This window comes from Ptychodera flava, chromosome 9 (assembly GCF_041260155.1).
Source record: "Ptychodera flava strain L36383 chromosome 9, AS_Pfla_20210202, whole genome shotgun sequence".
In the NCBI taxonomy this organism is placed as follows: Eukaryota; Metazoa; Hemichordata; class Enteropneusta; family Ptychoderidae; genus Ptychodera; species Ptychodera flava.
Window position 1 is genome coordinate 31887070 of NC_091936.1, and position 25932 is coordinate 31913001.

Here is a 25932-nt window from a genome sequence, read left to right on the forward strand (position 1 = left end):
TCATAAATTTGCAAATTGACTCCTCAAGTATGATGAACTGACAGTACTATCGTACAGTCTTACAAGAATTGTGGGTAGCGCTACCTCTTCAATGACAAGCACAGTCAACTGAGGCTGTGTGTTATTTCAACACTGATGTGGATACCGAGGCATTGATGTTGCCATGGAAACCATCAACAGACCACACAACCTTAATCAATACTGTGATGAATGAATGACTGGGATAAGACATGAAATAAATGTGATCTGAGAAGAGAGGCATCACACATCTCGAATGTGCCAGCCACAATGGTTGCCATGGCAACTGCACAATCCATTAATGATGTCACTTTTCAGGAGATGAATGATGAAATGCTTTATGAAGCAATGTTGTAATCAAAGCCTGTGAGCATGGGTTCATGTTCTTAATGACAATGGTACGTCAAAAATCCCAGCACGATGACGCAACATGCTTTTTTTGGTTTTTTCAAATCGGTACCATCCCTCTGTACATGCATCAATTTGTGAAGGATGTCCTGTGGTTTCTGGCATGTTTGGCGCACAGTGGTAAATTATGCCGGAGCATCACAGACAGGGAGCCCACTAGCTGAGATACATTGCTGCTTGATTCTCTGCTTGTGTACACGGCTGCGACATACACAAATGTAGATCCCCCAGCTTGTTGAGTTGAATGACTACAAATTCACCTCCCTCATGATCAGCAATGGCTAGTTTTCTTTCTATTTATTTTAAGGTAGAATGCTCCTCACAGACAGACATTTAGGCTCTAAAACTTTTACAATAGTTTTCTGGTCTACCACTTGTGGTGCCTCATTTTACATGTAAAGTTCTTAGTGTAAGAAAATTTTCACTGACTTAGTTTTTCTGAAAATCAAAAAATAATTATTTTTTCCTGTAGTGTTAACACGGAGATGGCAGCCATTTTGAATTTCAAGTATTGGTAAATCTTTTGGTAATTTGGTTCTCCAGTAAAAAATTTGCACAGTGACCCCTGATTTTTATTACAGAATATGAAGGAAACTGGTTGAAAGATTCCTTGAGGTAAGTTTGAGCAAAAGTTTAAGTCTGTCACTTTTGAAGTGCATACTACCTTATATGGACAACAGCTGACACTTTTATCCAGTATTATTGTTCTGGTAAAACAATTTCTTGTTCTTCTCCTAAAACCTTGAAAAAGGGCCTACAGTTCAACTTGTCAATGAAGCATTTATGGGAGAAATGTCCTTCATGTATATTATTGTTGTTGACGATTTGATTTAAGTCTTGACTAGAATTCATTTGTCAACAATAATTCATTGTACACAGTGTATGTGTTGGCGAGGTTACTGCTTTGAATTTCAATTCACTTTACGGAGAAGAATGAGTAAAAAGTATCTGTATTACAGAACAATAATTATGAAAATATTATCAAAAGTGACTGCTTTGGTCTCTCTTTTATACTGCAACCAACCAGGAATAGCTATTTTGGGAAAAAGTATTATACGTGCTAACTTTCAAGGAATTCAATTTTATCATAGCAAGCCTGATATGAACTGAACTAAACATGACATCAGCTGTCAATGATGTGTATTTTTATATTCTGTAAATGCATGAATATTTTTTAGCAATAAACTACACCAAGTGACAGTACACCACAAGATTGTGACAAGTTCACTACATATGGAGTGAACTGGTCAAAATTGAGTAGTATACCCATTTCTGGGATGGTTTATTGCTATTATATCATACCAGTATATTGAAATTCTTTTGTGAAATGTCAAAATATGAATTTTTCTCCAGCTGAGAGCTTGCGCATGTTCTCATGTGCTATATTGTGAATAGAGCATGGTTAGTTTCACATCACGACCAATTAGATTGCTTTATTAGCACAATCAATATAATGGTATGAAATAATTATCAATATCGTCGAAATTAATTCAATTCCAGGACTTACAATGACAATGTCAAAAACTAAGGTGTGTATGTAGGCCATACCAGCAACAAGAAAATTTGAAATAATAACATACTTTGTTACAGTAAATGGAACATGAAACAGTAGCTGGTGGATAGATTCATAAACATCCTCACAAACTGTCACAATTACAGCTTACTACGGTACAAATAACAAGCACTGTATGCCTTGAATGTAAACTAAGAAGTAAAATTGACATGTACTTTTAATTCATGAAAGCAGAATGATGCTCTGAAGCTATGTGCAAACAGGGCAGTGATTTTTTAAAAGCAAATAAAGTGGTAATCTGACTCTGCCTGCAGGCACAACTCTCTTGGCTATTGAGTCAATTTTTATTAGATTTTAATTTCTAGACGCTTAGAGGAATCTTGCATGGCATATCGAAAGCTCTTTTAAGACATTTAATGATCTGTTAATGACTTGTTTTATTAAACCCTAATTTTTGCCAGGCGTATGTTCGGGTAGAAAGTTCGGTGGAATATAGGCTCATGATTGTCATAAAAACAGCAATTTCCTCTCTGTAATGTAGCGTTGCATACGGTCATTTGCTGGTAAATTTTTACCGGTTGTTAAACCTTGTAAATCATAATCCGGTGCTTTCAGCTTTATGAATGATTAATATCATGAATAGTACATCAACTACAATACTTCAAATTTCATAAATTATGCATCGGTTGGAAAAGGAAGTAGAAATGCAATACCTCCTGATTATCCATTGGTCTGTCAAAATTAACGTTTACTGTGGAAAATCTATCAGGCCATTCTTTTGAAAACTGATACATTGGAAGAGTATGCCTCCATGTTTGAGTGGAAAATGAATCCAGAGAACAAAAAACCCCAGAAAAACCATCCAAATTTTATCTTACGGGACGATGGAACTACAGTTTTTTGTTAAATTGACAATTTCTCTGGTCTAGATCTATTCTCCTAAATATTCCTGGCAATTTGGTAAAACAAGGCCTTAGGATGTAAAGCACTGCAGTGATTACAACTTTATCTCAATCCTCGCATGTGAAATCCACAATATACAACTTGGAACCCTTTTTTCACATTCATAACAGGTATCATGAAGTAGTACATGACTTGGCATGGAAAATAAGTCTTTAATGTTTGTCATCTCTTTGAATAGATAGACTGTACCATTCCACTTTCATGCCAGCCTTTGAAACTGAAATCAAATAATGTTGGACGGGTATATGGTATACGAGGTCATGGAAGACAGGGTTAAATGGAGGCGTGTGTGAATGTCAGATGCACTGTGCATTAAAATCAGAATTGAGTGCCATCATCAGCTCATCTATATTCTCATCCATATTTCAGTCAGACATTGCCATGGCAACCGGTCTTTGCTCATATTAGGTTTCACATTTTCAGCTGTCAAGTAGCAGCAGTATCTCTTGCAATCATCCAATGACAAAATGCCTGATGATCTGCAGAGATCTGGGGAGACGCCTCCTGATGCATGTCAAGTTACGTCTGTAGATGTACATTAGGCAATAACACACTGTGAAAATCCATTAGTACCGGGTATACTAAGCTGTTCGTGCTTCCAAAGCTGTCACATACAATGGAAAAAAACGATTTTCACTTTGCAGTAGAACGTACGGTTCATAAATTTTTTTAAGCCAGCAAGGAAAAGTATTTCAAAGGAGGCATTTTGTCATAAATAGACATCTTTGCTAGAGTTCATTGAATTTCCATATACTGTAATGATGGCACTTTGAAGCTACATGTTCACTGCAAACGTTCACTGCAAACATTACATTGTAGTATTGTGCCAAGTACATTTTGTGTTGGAGATGCATTCAGGCATAGACAAAGAATAAATCACTCAATGCAAATATGTGTACAGCCATCAAATCTTCTATCCATAGTAATATTTCACTTCTTGTGCTTGCACTTAGTTTGCCAAGGTTCCAAGCCACAAGAACTCATCTTTTTTTTTCATTCCGTCAGTCCTCAATGGCTCTTGCAAGCTCTATCATGCATTGATGAGGAGTATTTTGCAAAGACACTGTTCCAAAACCTCACCATCATTTCAGAGTACCCTACCGGAATCGGAAAACTTAACCATTACCGCGGTAAACGCAAGGGAAATTACTATTGATCATGCGGAATGTAGATGGGTAAAAATGTTCCCATGGATAAGGTACATGATTAATTTTTGAAATCTTCTCACACTGCGCTATACACACTATGCTATATTAAGTGCATGCTAAATGAAATATTTTAAACAAACTACCTAGGAAGTTTATCCCTATTCTTTTGTAAAAATTGCAGAATGACTTCGTATCTGACATAAAATCTGAAACTACTAGGGTTTCATATGAATAAAAGGACACATGATTTCTCTAAGCCAACATGATTTCTGTAAGCCAAGGAATTAACTACAGGGTCCATACACTCATAATCATTTCAAATTCAAGGACTTTCATGGCCTTATTCTGCAATTTTCCAGGAACTATTTTTATCCAAAACACCATTTTTCAGATATCATTTTAAATTTACACTATCACTTTCATATATCAATTTACTTGTCAGTTTCACAATATCCTAGCTGATCATCTTCCCACATTTGATATTCTAAATTTAATTTTTCGTGATACAAAACTCAAGGTACTGTTAAAACTAAAAGTGTCCTAACACTAAGGCCAAAAAAAAAAGAAAAATGTTTCTGGTCAACGCGCGCGTCACTTGAACAACAGCGCGTCACCCTTTTTTTTCCTGGTTTGTGGCCGGAGGCGGCGGCAAACTACGTACTGATTACTATGACACCAAACCAAAATGGCTGAAGAAAAAGAGAAAATTCTTTGGGGCACATGATCAGTGACTGCATGAACAATTTAAATGTTACTATATTGACAAGCGACCTAGCGGCCGATATACCTCCGCTGTGTTTATGTAGAGAATAACTATTTTTGACACATGTTGGTGAAGAAGGTGGAAATCTTTGATAGCTCATTGCAATGGCCAGAAAAATGAGGCTAAAATAGCTGCAAAAATATACATTTGAAGATTTCATCATAATTTGAATTTTTACATAGGATCATTCCAAAGAACATGTCCACTAAAGCTATCTGACGAGTAGTTTTTTGAGAATAAAATTTCTGACCAAAAATGGCAATTTTTGAGAAACAAATTTTTTTAACAGAAATGGCAAAAATTGCCCCAAAAATACAAAATTGCAGATTTCATCATAATGTCAAAATATCAAATTTAGTTAATCTGTAGGAACCTGCATATCGAATTTCAAAGCTATCAGACCAGTACTTTTTGAGAAACACATTTTTCGACCAAAAATGGCAAAAATTACCCAAAAATAACAAAATTGCAGATTTCATCATAATTTCAATAAATATCATTAAGTTCATCTGTAGGAACCTGTATACCAAATTGCAAAGCTATCAGATGAGTAGTTTTGGAAATACACATTTTTTGACCAAAAATGGCAAAAATTGCCCCAAAAATACAAAATTACACATTTCATCAGAAATTCAATATATATTACTTAGTTCATCTATACAAACCTGTATACCAAATTTCAAAGCTATCAGACCAGTACTTTTTGAGAAATACATTTTTTGACCAAAAATGGCAAAAATTGCCTTAAAAATGCAAATTTGCATATTTCTGCACAATTTGAACAAATCTGAAATAGATCATCCCTAGGGACCTATGTACCAAATATCAAAGCTATCTGACTGGTAGTTTTGAAGAAGAAGATTTTTAAAGATTTTTTACCAAAAACGACAAAATTGCCTTGAAAATACAAATATGCAAATTTCACCATGATTTGAACAAATCTGACTATAGTCACCCTAAGTAAACTGCACATTAAATTTCAAAGCAATTGGACGAGCGGTTTCAGAGAAGAAGATTTTTTTACCCAAAACACCAAAAATGCCCCAAAATACAAATATGCAAATTTCACCACGATATGAACAAACTTAACCCTTAAAGTGCCATAGACTTTCTATGCAATGCAACTGCCAGGCCAAGGACTTTTTGAACCCAACTTCTCAACATGTTATGCTTTTTTCAGACTGGTGCAGTTCATTTTCTGTGACGAGAAACCCTAACAACCCATTATTATTTCAAAGCGCAGGATATGAAGAAGTATGAAGAGCTCTCTTATACAATGAAAAGTTTCAATTTACACATTGAAGGTGTAAAATTGGGCTAAAATGCTCGTTTTTGTTCAAAATTCACTGAAAATAATAAAAAGTTTCTAAAAATGTAAAAAATTCATCATCGGCCTTCAAACTTGAATAAAATTTTCATGTTATGGAAAGACACAAATTCAGGTACACGATTTCAGCATCATGTAACATCATACGTAAATAATAAACAAAAACAAACAAACAATTAGTGTCTTTCAAAATAATACAAATGCTTCCAGTGCAAATGCATCTCCTACAAAAACACAAATAATATTTTACATGCAGTACACTAAATGTAGATTGACAACTACTGTGTATGGAGCATCGGCATGATTGCATTGCCCAAGCATTGTCGTTTACTTGTCTATTGTATTTGTTTGTTTGTTTGTTTGTATTTGTTTGCTTGTTTATATATTTTTATTTCTTCTAGTGGAAATGATTTTCCAGAAAAAAATTCAGTGTACATATCCACTTTGTAATCAGTTTACTATCTATCATACGATTTCTTGTTAGTGTTATTTAAAATCTGTCTTCAAAGTTAGAAGAAATCAATTATAGTCTGTTTGCCTGTAAACACAAACAATTAATTTGCATACACAGAGACAACAAGGTTCCATATTGTACATGGAGGGGTAACTATTGTGCAACACATGCACACAAGTATAGGCATATTCAACTGACTCTGTATAGTTTGAACCGCCTGTATAATTATAATGAAGAGTTGAAGACAAAAACACATTTCACTAACCTTTTTATATCGATTATTTTGGTGTTTGACCCAACTTACATTAGTTTAATTCACGTACGTATGTGTAACTATCTGTGGCTTATCGAGTCACGGACTCGTACTACCATACATACTAGTCAATCCGTTCGCCAAGTTTGATCACGTTTTTTGACAAGCACGCCACAAAATCCGCCACGAAATGGAAAGAAACCACTAAGTATCGAGAAAAAAGTTTCATGTCCGGTTTATTTCAGTTAAAAAAATGCGTAACACGTAGGAAATGTCTCGCAATGTCAACAGTTCGGAACAACTACATTTCATTTACAAACCGGGTCGACTGTCATGGCCGTCTCGCTTCAGGACGGCGGGAGGTCAAATATCAACAGTTTAAAGGGGCTTTTTGGCAGTCAAACGCTTGAAAATTCACAAAACACTTCAATTTAACCAAATCCTTACAAATTTCTCAATCTTGCATGTTTTGGACTTCGAAAACCTTAACCTCGGGTTCCATGTCGAGAGTTAGGCATCACACAGTGCCGCCATCTTGGCCGCCGATACGTTCGAAGTTCACTATCGCGATCGATTTGGTCAGCAAATCGCGTCATTTTTCCGTAAAATATTCTCAAAAAACTGTAAAATCTATCATTTCTATCACCCAGAGGGCAGTAGCTTGGCATAATATAGTTGTCTTCCATGTCTACGGCATGGTAAAGCTTTCAAAACGTACGTACGTATTTCGTTCAATGCACTGTGGCCATATCCGCGTACGGGAGAAACTGCAGACCTGATTAAATATTCATGAAAACCGCTGACCTCTTTTAAAGAAAGTTCGCATAATTACTGGAATTTTCGATTGTTAGGCTGCATGATGTCATTATTTTAGTCCTTATATGGTACTAAACTGGGTTCAAAGGGTCAGGAATACCCTCCTTCTGGCTGAGTTCGGCAAAGCATGGCTAAGTTAGGCATAAGCATAGAACGCAATCACTGTCGGTTTATATACCGACGTGGCGCTGAGAGCGAGAATGCCGTGTCGGTTTATAAACCGACGCGGCACTTTAAGGGTTAAGTGAGGTCACCCTCCGTGAACTGCATATAAAATTTCAAAGCAATCAGACTTGCGGTTTCAGAGGAGAAGGCAATTGTTGACGGACGACAGACGACGACGGAAAATCAACCTATTTGATAAGCTCCGCGTCGCTGACAGCGGAGCTAATAAAGCTGTAAAACTCAGTGTTCTCCCCAGGCCATAGCGCTCCCCCTACGCTTTCGCCTCTCCCCGCTACGCTTTAAAATATTCCTGCCATCCTTTAGTTCACACGCTCTGCGTAGCTACCAGCTGATGCATGCATTGTCAATGTCTACACATTAGCGCTCACTGCAACTTTTAACCTGTTGAAAGAGTGAAAGGTGTGAAGTATGGTATGCATCAGATAAGTTGTCCGGAAGTGTTGAGAGGAACGTTAAAACAATAGAAGAATCGGCTGGGTTGTTCACAAATTTTCATTCCAGAACGACTATTACGACCAACAAAGACCTTAATACTCAGTATACATCGAGTGTTCACAGAGGTAGGCGGTGTAGCACTAGTAGGGCCTTTGATCATATTCCCAAGCTTTGATCAACGAAATGGACCGCAAAAGAAATAAGAGTTGACTGGTGAGGTTGATTATGATTGTACAACGATGAGTTTTGTCTGAGTACCATCACGATCGCGATCAAGTTCACATTGCATACATTTCAATATGGCGGCGGCCATGTTGGTGGACGGGTTTATAACGTGTTGACATTGATCCTGGCGTCGCGTGTGGTTCCACTCTGACACGTTCTCTGAAAGATTTTACACCAGATTTTCGAGGGATTCTAGTCGTACTTAGTTCGTGTCTTGTGATCATCTTGGTGGTATTTTTAAAATCAAGAATTGAACGACGATGTTCAGTGTCAGTAGAAGTTATGCGGCGGCGCTGGTTGAAATCTATCCCCGTGATAAAAAATTATTCGCGGTGTTTGTCGTTCAAAATGATATAAAACTCAATTACATTTGAATTGTGTAAAGCTTAAACTTGTGAATTTTCCTCTTTGTTGGCAAGTTTTGACAATTTATTAGCAATATATGTATTAATGAAACTCCAATCAGACGAACCATTTCTTGCTCTCAAAGTTTCAATGTGAATCTTCTGTTTTAATTGCAATTGTAATTACAATACTGTGATGATTTATTTAAGTGTAATAAAGAGTTTCCATGATGTTCAAACTGCACACTTGTGTGTTACCATTGCATTTTGTTGTGAGTGTACATGTATGTGTGGATGCATGTGCAAGCTTACATCCATATGCAAATATAAATTAATGATATGCAAATGATTATGCAAATTAGCCGCTACGCTTTGGCGCTTTAACTGACCCTCCTCCCCCCCTTGAGGAAAGAAAAAAAAAAAAAAAAAAAAAAAAAAAAAAAAAAAAAAATCCGCGTCGCCGCACCATTTTTTTAAGAAAGGCCTGACCAGAAACATTTCTTTTTTTTTTTTGGCCTAATATAAAGACTATACTAACCTGATATAACGATGCACGTGTCTTTTGCCCTTCTCTTCATTGTTTTGTATGCAGCATCTGCGATCGCAAAGATATGCGGCGGCCTCTCGTAGATTTCCCGTCCTCTGTACTTATCCACAACATCATTGCCGTAGATTCTTAAAGTCTGATACGGATTGACAGAGACGCAAACTTCCCCGATGTATGTGTAGATTTTGCCCTTCTGGAATCTAAGAAACGAAAAATATGGAAGTTTAGAGTACAGATTTGTTAATTTTAATTATTCAGACAGTGATACTGACAGTCTACAATGATCACAGGTAAAAAGGATTGACAGTTCAATACTTGGGAGCAATTTTTGAAAATCAACTTATCTGAAGAAAATTGAATCATTTATTACTGTTGTTAACCACAAATGTAATACTGTAGTGATTGATTATTAATCCAAAGTGAAGTTGACTCGATATGACAGGGCAAACAACGATACTGCATTAACTGAGAAATGTTACCTTGCAACGACTCTGATCTATTACTTGGATGTTTACATTAGAGTTGAAAAAAAGGTAAATGTTGGAACTACACACAGCCATGTTTACACAGAGTGATATAATCATGTGTACTGAAAATATGAAATGACCATTCAAATAAAAAGAATGTAAAGAAATATGTTTAAGAACTGATCACGCATCTCATGTTTGTGTATGACTAAATGAATAATCATACAAGTACATGTATGACAGTCTGTCTATATATATATATATATATATATATATATATATATATATATATATATATATATATATATTATATATATATACACAAATATAGATATTTTGATAGATTCATACTTATGTGTATGTGTGCACATGCGTACATGTGTGTGTGTCTGTGTGTGTATATATGTATATATATATATATATAATATATATATATACACACACACAGAGACACACACACATGTACGCATGTGCACATACACATATAAGTATGAGTCTATCAAAATATCTATATTTGGTATGTATAATATTTGAAGCTTTGTTGTTTAGTGTTGTAAATTGTTATGGGTCTTTCTTTGCCATTTCAAATGCCTGACAAGCTGTGACACAACATACCGAATCACTCTTTGTGAACATGACATGTCAAATACCAGAGTGGAACATATCACGTCAAATACTAGCGTGCAAACAGAATGTTGACTTTTCTTTCATAATTTCTTTTTTTAATAACCTGTCCAAATCACAATGCATATTTACTAGTAAAGTCAGTTGTGCTAGCCACAAAAACTCTAAATTTTTGTTTTCATGTGTTAACAATAGCATTTGAGTGGTGCAATCACCCTGTCACTGCATTTTCAATTTTCTTTCTATGAATTCACAACAGGTTTTTGTCTCTGCAATGACCAGTGTAGCCTTCTCAATCACCATCAGATCAAGTTGGCTAAAACATTAGTACCGTTATGTCATATATTGAACATATATAGCACACTCATTAGACTTAATCACACCAAGACATAAAAACATGCATGTAAAGTGTTTTCATCTACTTGTTTTGCTAAGTCGTACCAGTAGATGTATGTAAACATGGTGAATTTCATTGACTTGACCTGGCACTGATGTCATACGGTATTTGCGTGTGTTGCATTTATCCTATGGGTAAATTGATCCTTCAGCTAATTTTGAATGACTAGACCTGAAAAGGCGTAATGACAACACTGTCGTTCTAATGGTTTAATTAGATTTTCTGATGAAAGGCAAGCGTCACGACCTTGATCAGAGTCAATTATCAGCTTAGCTACATGCTACATGTTAAATTGCTTTACATGGCTAACGTTACCTGTTGAACTTTGACCCAAAGATTGATGGCTTCAACACACCTAGACCTAGCTATGCAAGTGAGCAAGTGCTGTTATTTGCATGATTTTGATAGTGAGCAGGTCATGACCTCAGTTGAGGTCAATGTCACCAGCAAAACCTGTTGAAATGTACACTGCTAATGCATCAATTAACAAAATTAAAGATACTTTATGCTAATAACTGAAACTCAAATAAGGAGGGTACATGCATAAATGTGCAGACACTGTTTGTGTCCCTCTGAATGACACATTGCATGTCATGGAAAAGTCATGACAAGATAACATCACTAAACATGATAAAGACACAACTGAACAAGTTCCCTCATGTTAGCAAGCCTCAAGACAATATTAATGATGACAAGGTGATACGCAGATAACCCTAAAAAACAGAAACTACCTTTACTCATTTCTCAATACTTCATACATGTAATTAAATACAAATTCCAACTAATTTTTGGATTTTACAACACCACATTTATCATATTTTTCTCCCTGCCCTATTCCATCCTTTCACAAACGATCAACTATAAACTATATATCTGCTACATTCATCTGTTAAATTCACACTGATGCTGATATTACTGGTAATAATGAAACTTTGAAAACGAGATAAATACTTCATGTATGAAAAGACTATGTTTACCCCTTTCAACCTTTAGTCGTTGTGCTGCAGATATATCTGCATGATAAAATATGCTGGGATTAAAATCAGATCAGTGTGACTGTTTGATGGACCTATTGATTGATTGATTGATTTTATGACACTCAAAATTATCTTGAAGCCCCATCTCCATGTCACCAACTGCCCACACTGTTGCAAATTTGCTCATCTTATAGTATATTAATTTTTGGGACAGGACAGTTATGGTAGAGTTATAATTGTGCTATGTTTAAACTAGACAGACCATTCCCTTGAATTTAACAATCTCACATCACTGGATCATCCACTTTATTGGGACAAGGCACAGATGGGGCAAAGTGCAAAATAGTCACTTATACTGATAACACGAGATGACACCGCAGCCAGAGACATCGCCTGCTGTCCACAATTAAACTTTAATCATGTGATGAAAGAGTTGCCATGGCAACTGGCACAGATATGGTATTTCTGTCATATTTTAACTTTTTGAAGGTTGATGATTTTGAAACAAAATCTTGTCTATCCATGTCAAAGTTGTATGGCATATCAATATGCCAGGCAGATGCCGAGATAGTTCTTATGGTCTTGTAGGAAGCAGTATTGGATCAATATTGCAACAAGCTATACAGATACAAAATTGATGTTAAAAATTTTGCAGTCTCGTCATATTGTGGTAACACTCCAGCATTACTTTGTGAATTAGTTGTGGTTATCTCTACAGTGAAGAAAATTGAATGGAGGAAACTGATATGCTTGGCTGAGTGACACAAGTCTTTCACACTTGGGGTCAGACAGTTGGTGACAGGTCAAGGTCAGGTAACAGACATCAAAATACAGGGGATGATGCACATGCTCTGCTTCTAAATGTGTCATCAAATCAAACATCATGCAACAATGTTGAGGACCTGTGCTTACATCAGGATGATTCTTTCAGCTTTATAATTCATTGTTTTGTTTCAATCACAGTGTTTCATGATAATAAATGTGATTTTAATACATTGGCAATTCACTGTAACGAAAGGTCTTTTGCAAGGGGTTTGAGAAAAGGTCATCTACTGAGTAATTTATAAATACAACACAACACCTGGTAGGTCTCCTTGCAAGGCAGACACGATGTTTTGAATGTAGGTGAAAAAAGCTAAGGATTTCATGTTGCTAATAAAAGTTGAAAGAAATTTACTATGTTGTATTCTTTGTGATGAGTATAATAAAACCATCTCCAGAAAACGGAAACAAACATATAAATCAAATAAATTAGATAAAATGTGTCTTGAAATCACATAAATCAACTATGTAATTAAGAGATGCTATTGCTGTATTAGCTTTATTTGCATATTAAAGATGAAGGTCTCTGCCTTGAGCAATATTTACATGTACTTTTGAACATATTCATAGCGATCAATCAAAATCTTTCCCGGAGTACCCATGGCTACACAATCAGCTTCCGGTAATAACCAACATTTAATAAAGTACACACAATGTCTAGGATAATATGAACATTCATAATGTTCTGTAAATGCTGACAGATTTATTAGTAATTGTTAGTTTAAACGGAGAAGGAGAAGGGGAAGCAGATTCTGACTGTGCTCCAATCAATATGCCACACAATTAATCTCTGTACATAATCAATATAGAAGGAATTTCAACTATTTGAGAAGCAAGATTTTTGGGAAATTTATCTATTGATATCTTCATTTTTAGAATGTTATAAATCTCCATCAGGAAAATACTGCTCTCTGGATGGGCAGTCTTACTTTTAATGACTTGGACATTTTTTCATTTACTACTGACACTCTGCATTTTTTGTTCTTTTTTCGTTTTGTTGATAAGAATTTCACATGCTACTTTAAAGGCCTTGTGTAACTGAAAGATGGCTGTGTGGTCAAGGCAGAATTTGCCTCGGGGGACAGATATTTGGACTCTCAAATTTCTACAAGATTTTTCTGATCCACCACTTGTGTGGTCTCATTTTGGAGCTCTTGAAGTAAAACGAAAATTTGTCTTATTTTTGTGAAAAACGAAGTTTAATCTTTTTTTACTGTGGAGTTTACACAGGGATGGCGTCCATTTTGAAATGTAAATATCAGTAAATTTAAGGTAATTTGTTTCTCTGGATTCAAATTTGCACGGTAACCACTGTTTTCAATTTTTTATTTTGAAAGAAAGTCTTGAAAGTTCCTTTGAGGAAAGTTTGGGTAAAACTGTAAGACTTTCACTTTCCAGGCATAGACTACCTTAATGAATAATTAACATTTGCAAGAATGAGTATTACCCCAACCCTATCTTTATTCAGATGTACAACTTTGCCATACACATCCAAAGGATTCCTGCATACCATTGTAAACAAGCAACAATTGGAGTAAAAACCAAACATTCACTGAACCTGCCTAAGGAGAATACATTTTGCTGTAATTTTTATCAAAATCACAAATTTATATAGAATATACATATTGAACTGAATGCTGTAGGAAACCAAACCATAATACTTCATTGAAGTCCCCAAGAGAAGTTACGATCATGAAAGGATCATTTACATGTGTTAAAAATATGTTTTCTCTCTTTCCAGAGAAAATCAACGGATGTTAAATCTGTTATGCATTATGTGGAGCCCTGCTGAGAAAAAAGGAAATTGATATTTCATTGAGCAACTTCTGTTGAGAGATAATTTCTGCCTCATTGATTCAATTACGATAAAATTATCTAACGTTATCCGAAGCAATACCTGGCACACTGCTGAACTGTTTTGACCACCAAACTTCCTGCAAATCAGCTTCAAATTTTACAAGCGCTGTAATAAAATATGTGGGTTGCATTCTGAAATTATAATACCAATACAAACATCTTTAACTTTCTGAAGACGAAAGCAGGATTTTATTTGGTATCAAATTAGGAATTGAAAGTCTGTTGCTTCCAGGGTATTAGTCTTCCTGTATTCAAAGTAATATACACATTTTTGCGAACTATGGTCGTAAAGTTTTTATCTTCTGCTTTTCATGAATGTATAGCATGAAACAGGTTTATAGGTGCAAAAGTACTCAAATCTGTGTTTATATCTGTGTGCTGAGTGGCTTTCACCTATATATCACACAAAAGTTTGATATTATGAGAAATTTGTATGTATTAACCACTTGGTACACCCCCATTTCTTTATTCTGTTCATCCCCAATTCCGTGTAGACAGTTCCAATCTCATCATTGATAACAATAGACCAATTGACCAGACAATGGTGGAGAAAAGGTGAAACGAGGTTAGATTTGGTGTATTGAACATCCTACACAGTGAACAGGGAGTGGAAAGGGATTAGCCTGTATAGGTAGTACATGTGTATAGGAAATTATATAATCTGTCTACATATAAATTGTAAAGTTTGCTGGTAGGCTTAGAGACATCAAACCCCTGATTCTTGATATAATATATAAATCAAACAATAGAATGTGTCATTTTATTATTCAAGTCCTAATAGTCTGTTTACTCTGGAAATGTAGTATAGTTTCATTTTTGTAAACAAGCAAAATATTCTATTAAATTTTGGTCTGCGTCAAGGCATGACACTTGGGACTCTCAAATTTTTACAGTACTTTCCTGGGCGCTCACTTTAAAGCTCTTGAAATAAAAAAGTTTTTTGCAGTCTTATTTTTTGAAAGTTGAAAATTTAATTTTTCCCAAGAGAATTAAACATAGGGATAGCAGCCATTTAAGTGTCATTAAATATTACCATCAGGAAATTAGTTTCTCCAGCACCAAAATTTCCACAGTGAATCCGGGATTTTATGATTGATTTTGAAAGAGAATGGCTGAAACTTTCCTCAAGGAAAGAAAACAGTCTTTGAGTTATGAGGTGCATATAAAGCAAACAGTTTGAAAAAATGGTAGATTACACAACCTGCAAAACACCACAGACACACTTACATGTATACTCAATGTGTAAGTATTTCAATATTGCCTTATCTCGTAATAATTTGACATTGGTTTGGGGTACTTATCATCAAATGGCACATTGTTTTGTGGGAGTGTTTTCATATACTGTGGTCCTAGCATTGCAAGAGTCTTGTTTATGTAAACATTGGCTACACGATGAATGGTTTTTTGGTTACACCCTAGCATTCCTGCCTGACGCTACCGGTAAAATATCACCGTACAATTTATATTCAACTTCCGAGAGATTACCGCTTGGAGGAATGAACTATTTAAATTTTGGAAGGGGAGATGATTGGAGTGCTGACATGCAATTTTTCATTGCTGTTCAAAGACTTCACGATATATTTCTGGATTTTGTTTGGTATGAATATTTTTTGCCCTGGATTAGAATTCCACATTTTTTCAGTCAACACTTATAAAAGTATTTTTTTGCAACAGCTGCAAGGCTACAAATTTTTTTATCCACATTTTTTCCCTACAGTTTTTTCCAAAATTTGATAATCCCTCCCGAGAGGTAATGGTTTATCCCTAAACCCACAGTTTCCCTTAGAGATACCGGGCCGGTATGTCGCGCAAATGAGGTCAATGGCCATGACTGACTGACTACACATGGCCCATTCACCATTCCAATATAGTAATACTTTGCCCATAATGTGAAACGACCATAAAAACTAATCATTTCAATTAAACCATGTCTGGAAAATGTACACCATAAAAATTCATTGCTTACACATTCATGGCTGGGAAAACTACTTGTTTTGTGATAATTTCTCACAGTGTGATCATACTCATTTATCTTTGTCCCTCATAATAAACCATATTTGCTGGCTGTCATGCAGTTATATAAATCTAATGGTTAAAAATATGACCCAGAACTCTGAACAGAATTCACTTTCATTCTAAAGTCCATTGCTAAATGATAAATTGGGTTCTATCCTGTCTATCATAAATTTGACAGCTTGGCTATGTTACTCTCATATCAATACAGTCAAAACAGCATGCTTCTCATTAAACTTAACTATTTCCATTTTGTATGAGTAATTTTGCATATTTATTGCGTGGATATACAAACATAATATTTTTTTGAGGGGGCAATAACATGCAACATATCTTTATTTCTGTGACACCAATGTCCACCTTTGTGGGTAGGATTTTGATGTATTGCGATATCTCATTATATCAATGATGTGTTTCAGATACTACTTTGGTTTCTACATGAAAGCTATAGAGAGAGAAGCTTACGCAATTTAGGATATGTTGATAATTGGCAATGTGTGCAAAACCAATCAGCAGAAATTATGATTTTCTAATATCCAATTTGCAGGAAATAAGGCCTATTCTGTATTACTGTTGGTCAGTAAGTAGTAATACCATCTGTAAACTTCTTGACAGTACAACTTAACATTGGAATCCTTTTTTCCAGTCCTCGCGACTCCTCTCTTTTCATGTTTATATTGTTATGTTGAATGATCTTAACCTGGAGGTGACAAAAATGTAGATACAGCTTTATATACTCCAGTTCCAAAAATTTCCTGGGCTTTGTTTAAATTTGGGAAATGAAGGACTGTGACAGAATGTCTTTACTTCAATGTATCCTGAAACACACAAACCATGACAGAACATACTGTATTTTCTGAGATCAGAACATACTGTATTTTCTGAGATACGCCCGTAAAATACACAAGATGCAGTGACGTAATCTGCACAATCCTACCAAGTAAAACATTACTGGAGTAGTGAAATATACTTTACTAATGTCTAATTTGCATAAATCAATTGTTATGGAAATGAACTTTTTTGTTCAGTTGTTAGCATAACTGTCCTACATAAGAGATTGTTATCAGACCAGTCTGGTTTTAAAGCCCTTATAAAGAATAGAAAGAAAAGAAGCAGTAGTATTAGCGTAAATTTAGGATACTTCAACTTAGACACTACGACTTGTTGACAGCCACTCTGATATCTGTACTTGGCTGCTTGACAGCTTAGGCAGCTACTTGGTTACTATATAGACTTTCAAGAAATACACAAGCATAATGGCCTGCTGTTTGCAAGAACAAGAATATGGTAACTTGGTAACACACATGTATCTTTGTTAATTCAATACATGTTTTGTCATACATGTATCATAATTTTGCTGTGGTACAGGAGGAAACTTGCGAATTTCAAAAAAGGCTGCACTTACAATTAATATCTGAATACTTCTGTCTCAAAACCACACAGTGTTTTCATACAATATATCATCACTGGCATTTTAATTCGACAAGTTTACACAACAAACATTTCCTGTAGCTATTTCTACTCTCAATCATTGTCAGTCTGCCTCAAAATTGAATTCACAGTCGATGTGTGTGTGTGCGGTGGATCTTTCAATTGACCTTTTCCTTACATCAATTCACGACAACTAACTTGCTCTTTTTTAAACTGACTGTATATGAGGTTAATGATTCTGAAATTGTAGATTATGCGTCTCCCATAGAGTACAGTCAATGGGAGCATTTTCACTTCAGCACACTCAGGACAATGTTTGACCTTTCATGTGAGGTCATCCATGTGATCACAAAGGAGTGTAGACCATATATTATCATAACAAAGCACCCATTCTCACATTATTGTTAAGAGAAGATAACTGCCTTGAACCAGGAAACTGAGGACACTTTCTTTCAAAAGCTTGTACAAATTTGTATACCTTTTCAGTTTGACACAAGACAATCGGCAACTGGAGTCAATTTTTTGCCACCTTTATAAAATGTCCCAGACAATTTTTTCAGATTTTTTCCAAAATTTTGATCAAAACTGTAGCCAATGAAAAGTGATGTACATTTGGTCCAAAATTGTCGAAAAATGACAGAAAAATTCATAAAAAATTGGTAAAATTTTGCATGAAATTTTTGGCGGGAAAATTTACAGCATTCAAGGGGTTGACAGTTTTCTGCTGCTGTTTACTTAGAATTCAAGACTATCAACATAGTAATGGACTAGATCAATATTTCAACCGACTCATATAGCCAAGCAAATTTAAATACCACTATAAATATTTTTTTTCTAAACTGATGCATTTGCAATTACACAATACATGGCTGGGTGACAGATTAATTAATATCTCTCACCAAGACAGAAGAATTGTCATTTTATAGAAAAATATATCTACGATAACATAATTTACATGAACACATGTTATAAATGAATGGTTCTGCCTCTTCAGAACTGTCTAAACATTGGTGTTTGAATTAGGGAGGGGCGACACATTCATCATGAAAGTACCTAAAGCACTTTACTGTTCCCTTGGAACTGTACAACAATTCACCCATAACTGACGTCTTTTGTATCATAGTGGGCTGGCAGCAGTATATTTACTGCTGGTGAACCTCTTTGGCAAGACATTCACGACACGAGTCTCACTCATGAAATATCTTTGTTCAATGTGACAATAGCTTTCATTTGGAAGGTACTTTACTCAAAAACAGGACGAGATAACACACACTGCATCATGGTATATATCGATAATTGTTTGTGCCTTGAAAGATGCTCCAAAACAGATCAATACAGTGTAAAGAATTTAAATGAAGTATTTAATTCACTTAGAGCCTTACAAAAGGAAAATTGTTTGTCATTAATGTTTAGCAATGATTTAATCTGTGTGTTTATAAAACACTGAAATCGAATTTTCCATCTTTCCTCTGCTTAATAGATCAGTGGAGCTGACATTTATTTCACAATGCTGCACCAGCTGTTTGTACGTAGAAACAGGGCAACAGTACCTGTAGACACATGACCACAGCATAACATTTCTCAATTATACATATGTACAACATGTAGCCAGGTACTCCGTACTAAAATACGGTATGATTGTGCAGATGTCGTGCCATTAATAGACATATGCAGATTGTCAGCTGGAAGCCACCCAGCTTGTTTGCTTGTTGTAGATTATTGCTATGGGAACCAGCTACCTCCTCACTCTTTTAAGGCCATTTTGAAGTAGTAACATATGACATTGTAGAAATGTTCATTGACAAATGACAGGGTTTTTTTTCTGAACAGAATATAACAGATCCGGAGAACTTTTACACTTTATTGGGAAATCAAATGTGCATTTAACTAGCATGTGCAGTGACAGTACATCCTTCATACCCATCATGAGTTCAACACCTGTTTAAATGTATCAACCGTGTTTTGCTACATGCAAATTACAGGGTAATGCAAGTCTGACACGTACCTGGTACGACAGCTTTTCAGAAAAGCGCACCAGGAAATTTCATGATAAAAGTGTCACCTTTGTAAACATATTTATTACCGTCAGAATTGTAAACTATGACTTCTGCTATGTTCCATGATCTCTTTGACTGACATATATGCAGCTGAACCATCTCAGAAACATCACAGCAAAGAATTTCACACCGTAGGACAGTTATAGCTATTAACACAGTACCTATGACTGGCCATCCCACCAATGTACCATATGTTTCTGCAATGCTAACAATCTTGTTATCAACAGTTGTCGATAAAAAGTGAACAAACAAATGCTTTTAAGTCTGGTTTTTGGCCTGTAATGATTTGGTATGTTTCAGACTTTCTCTTGGGTATGGTAGAGTGTGTGACGCAAGGTTCAAATAATTCTAGTGATCTCTGACTAAATTTGTATTGTGATCTCTGCAGGTGTTATGACGTGTTTCATTGTAGACAGTCATCCTGTTTTTTTTCCTTCTCTATATTACATTGTACATCACCATTAAATACCAATTTTTTTTCTCTCATTGCAATAAATGTTGAATATCAAAACCTACTTCAGTACCAACACAATAAGTTGTACAGTCATTTGTTTGCTTGTAATAGAGATTTGTGACTGGGAAGTCTTTTCTGAAAATATGACCTTGGTATACGCACACAAAATACCAAATGACTTTGTCAAAAATTTAACTTGACCTGAACTTTTCAAGTCCATGGGTCTACTCCAGAAGTCAAGTTAAGGATTTAGACATTGCTCTTTGAGCTGTACATGTAATGAATGCTTATACATGTACATCCACCTATGACCTGGCATAGATGTTTAAAATGGTAAAATATTCAATTAATGCATGCGCATGGTCAATGTTTAGCTCTAGAATATACAATTTTTTAAAGTAAAATTTCAATACAGTGCCAAAATAATGCTGTGAAGATTTTTTCATGTCAAGTATTACTGTTACCCAAGATTTTAACAAAGTTCCAAATTCCCCCTGAAAAACTTCAAAAATCCAAAGACATAAATAACCATGACACGGTGGGGTAATCACAAGAATAAGAAACACTGCCAGGGTTGGGAGGACTTTGTACCCCCCATATGAGGGGATGTTGTCACTACCCCTGGGAGGAAATGACATCATTAGAGAGCATAGCTGTAATAGGCCACATCAGGTACTAAACAATATGCACTCCACTGGCTATTTATAATTTTATATCATCATTCAATAGCAAGGGGCTTGTCTAATACTTACACATGGACAGAGACTTGTACCTCCATGCTTTGATTTCACAAGATGACTAATTATGTATAAAAGAATCATTGGTCAACTCCTGTACTGTATGCTGTTTTCATTAGTGTATACTCACTTCATAGGAATGCTACTATATGAGATAAAACAGAGGCATATGACAAATAAAATCGAACAACTCCCCCCCCCTTAAAAAAAAATTCCAATTAAGAAAACAATAAAAACAAAAAACAAATCCACTGGCATAGAAATAATCATGATGGCATGGTAGTGGTTCAGTATGCCACCTATGGGGATTTTAATCTTCCTGTGTGATATGAGGTGTCAGTATCCCAGTGAAGGAATGACATCATTTTTACACCCCTCCTCACCTGGGGTAGGGGATTTTGTCCTGCAAAACTCCCTCTGGCACAGAAATAGGCATATTAGGATGGCACTGGTTCAATTTTTGATTAAGGATGAGTATTTTGTTCTTGCTTTTAGATGAGATGATGTCAGTACCCCAGGGAAGGAATTACATCATGTTGACACCCCTCCCTACCAGGTACTACAAAAGCCTGGACAAATACTGTGGATGACAACATGGATAAACAAAAATTATTACTGTAAGTGTAACAGTGCATTGTCTTGTGGGCAAGTGGTGAAAATGGTGCTGGGTAAAAGCCTGTTAAATAGATGACATCATCTTTTCAAGGGTTGGTGAACACATATGTACAGAGACACCTGATGTTCGTGAACACATACCGTATGTATGTTCTGTTCCATTCCTTGCAGGACCTTACAGTGTGTGGATAAAATAGTCAACCATGGTTTTTTGGCTTGTTTGTTATTAAGGGGAAAAAAAATATATATATATTTGGGTTTTAAACCATAGAATCAATACTTTTTATTCTTGGACAGGGGACAGAAAAGGTGCAGACAAGACTCTGAACTGATAGCACTAACTAAATATTTGAAGACACAACTGTGCAGGACACTGTGCAGCTTCAATGGCATGCAGTGTTGAAAAATATGAACAATAATGTCATTGAGATGCTGCATTGAGTACACTATCCTGCGGTACACTCATGCAGCTGCAATTAAAGACTTGTATGATAGGTTAATAACTAACTCATCTCTGAGCGGGTAAATAAATGCCGGAATCAAAGTATCACACTGACCTGGTTAAAACACTCTTTGAAAATTAACACGTTATTGAAAAGTTACTTTACAGCCTACCAGTTCTTCTGAATATGGTTGTCTATGAAGTAAAAATACTATATTTAATTTAACATAGCTAAATTGATCTGCATTTTCAACAACAATGGCTCTATTATCGTACACTCAATTACTGTCAAGCAAACGAAGGTAGTCTGTTTTATTATTAACGCAATTTCTGAACTCATGCATACATGTAATCTTTTAAAAATCCCCTTGGGGTGAATACATGATAACATTTCTTTAAATCCTAAAGGGAATGCAGAGCTACAAAGCCTAAGGGAATTTCACCTGTAAATAATATTTTGAGGTGAACAAAATGGATCAAGTGGTGCATTTCTATAAATAGCGATGGGAGAGTTAATCAACAAAAGTTTTGCGGTCAGTGACATATCCACCCATTTAGTAAACAGAGTTCCATCATCAAGATCATATTCACACTACCTCTGTGGTTTCATACTTATGTATAAGATAGTCAGAGCCAAGCACAGACTATTGGATAATGCTACAAGCATTTTTACTGGGTTATGACGGGTTTACGAGCATGAAAAGTAAATTTGCATTCCTGAGGGACATATTGTGTTATGACTGCTGGGGAATACAAGAAATGATTTGGCATATTGTCTGAAGAGAATGCATGCCAGCCAGCCATCCGGGTGTAACATTAAAGATTTCTCTGTAAACCTCAAGTCATGAAACAGCTCAAAGTGAGAAAGATTTATTGAACTGGTAAAACTTTATGTTATTACAGTGAAATGAATTACAATCATAAATGCTTCTGATCGGCAAATTAATAAAAAGAGGTAAGAAGTCAAAATGGTGGGCCCAACCCATCTTACGATTTGCAACTTCTCTTGGGATACACAAATCATATTAGGGTATGTTCAATATGGATTGTGTATTCTTTCTGAGTCTTTTCACAATGTACTGTATTTCTTAAGACATCTTTGCATTAACACAAATATAAAAGTATTGATTTTATATATATAAGGTACTATTAATATGTGAATTAAAAAAAATTTCAGGCACATACAGAATGTTTCTTTCTGGTGAATCCGTTGCATTCCGTAGAAGTGTATCACAGTTCTATCAAATGGTCACACTATGAATAAAAAGATATATTACGATTTTTATGATGGTATTACAGGGTTCTCAAAAATTTTTGAAGTAGGCGGAAAATTCAGAAAAGTAGGCGGTTAGCTAATGTGTGCAACCAGGTTCCCTGGGCGGGGGGGGGGGGGGGGGGGGGGGGGGGGGGGGGGGGGGGGGGGGGGGGGGGGGAGATAGTTCTAAGCAATTTCAAGCATTCTTATACAGTGTATAAAAGGCTATTCCAACATACACACAGGAGGGAGGGTTTCAGGGAGGGGGTCCCCTCCCTGAAAGCAAGAAATTTTTAAAATTTGAAGACATTTTGGAGTAATTTCATGCATTATTGTACTGTAATGAAAAACCATTTCAGCATGAGAGTGTTAAGGATTATTTTTAAATTTGAGACATTTCTGAGCAATTTCATGCATTCTTATACAGTGTATAAAAGGCTATTTCAACATACACAAAGGGGGAGGGTTTCAGGGACGGGGGTGGGCAAGAAATTTTTAAATTTTGAAGACATTTTGGAGTAATTTTATGCATTCTTGTACAGTATTAAAGACCGTTTCAGCATACAGAATAATCATTATCATTGCCAATTACAACATGTTTTCAAGGGATAAAGTTTTAAAAAAAGTCAGAAAAATTAATTTGATATCACTTGGGCCTGTCAACTACATTCAGTTGACAAGGATAATAGCAAAATTTCACCAGACTGTTGTGTAGAATTATGTTTAGCTCATGACTTGAACAAACATTTTGAAATACATCGTAGAATGGGGCCTAGGGTTTTCACAACCCAGGTAACGATCCGCTAGAATCCTGACCAGCCTGGCTGTACAAAGTGTTTTACTGATTTAAATAAACTTGATTGAAGATACAGTAAAATCAAAGAGTTTATTCAATTCAATGAATTGTAGGAACACAATTTTCAGTGATTTTAATTCACTGTACTAATTTCACACTAAAACGAATCCGCGAGCTGATTATTGACTTTTTGCTGATATTGAATATAATTGAAAAAGAGAGCTAAATTTTAGTGTTCATGTTTGATAAAACCTCAAACTATAAACGACACTGAACGCCAGCCTGTACTACACTGGTAGTCAATTGTAACACAGTACACACAACGCGATATCGGTCGACCTGAAATTTGACACTGTGATCGACGTAGCGTTTCAAAAGTACGAAAAGTGAGACCAAGTAATTTTTTGTTTATTTAGATTTGACCTAAACCTCCCATAACCAACAGACAAAGTCACAAAATCAAAGTTTTCAAGCGTCGACTTTCTCTTCCGCGATGCACACAACCACAGCCCCTCCACAAAGCGCGATGTCGATCGACTTGAGTTGAATATTGACATCGTGATCGACCATGGATAGATTGACGTGGCGTTTCGAAAGTATGAACAGTGAGACTCAGTAACTTGTGGTAGCTTTAGATTTGATCAAAAACCTACCAAACCCACAGGCGTACGGAATGTTTCCTAGATCGTCGTCGGATGGGAAGTGACTGACACTGTACTGTGAGGCCGAAGGCCGAACCTCGGTACTGTATAAGAATACAAGGTATGTCACGGAAAAATCGACCGGTGGCCCGAAACAAACGAAATAAAGCATCTACCCTAAAAAAATTACATCGACCGGTCGGAAATACCTTCAAACTTTCAAATCTTTACTCTGGTTACAGAATTCTTTCAAATCTGCTAGTTATGGGCGATAATTGACTGTCCGGCGAATACTCGCACTTGCATTGCCACTCCGCCATTTTGAATTGCTGTTTTACTCCCAAAAGCCTTTGGGAGTGGACGAGTGACCCCGTGACCCCACAACCGCTAAATTCAACCGTTAACCGTTAGGTAAATTTCACACTGTCAGTGAATACAACTTCAGCTATCAAGCAACAAGGCAATCAATGCAAACCATGGGAAAGTTTATGCTTGTGAATCCCGCCATCTGACATTTGTAAACAAACTCTTTGGCCGGCATCTGGCTAAAAATGAACACGCTGAATTATTATAACCCAAACACTAAAATCACAGGAAGAAAAAGTCAAATTTTCTGTGAAACCAATGAAGCTGTTGGGTTTTGAGTTGGATTTTGGTATACCTGGTACTTCTGTCCCACTGACAATTAAATCAATGCCGAGGGGAAAATTTGCTCAAAGTACACTTAGTGTTATCAAAATAGTGTTTAAGTACAGATAGACTGTCTATTTGCCCACAGAGGCACAGATAATACAGCCATCTTGCATGTGTCAACAAAAAATGATAAAATATATTGATTAATATTACTTTGAATAAAATGCAGTTATCATACACAGAGTCTGGTTCATTTTTTTGCCTCAGGTTTCAACAGAGCATCAATTTGCTGCGGTATTTGCAGTTTTTCATAA

The 25932-nt window shown here is 35.9% G+C and overlaps 1 protein-coding gene across 1 annotated transcript in view; it reads right to left on the bottom strand.

Annotated features, from left to right (window-relative positions):
• LOC139140681 (unconventional myosin-Id-like) overlaps positions 1-25932 on the bottom strand; it is a 62221-nt gene that overhangs the window by 29586 nt on the left and 6703 nt on the right. The window contains 1 exon segment of the mRNA XM_070710059.1: positions 9392-9600. Within this exon segment, the coding sequence (XP_070566160.1) occupies positions 9392-9600 (209 nt within the window).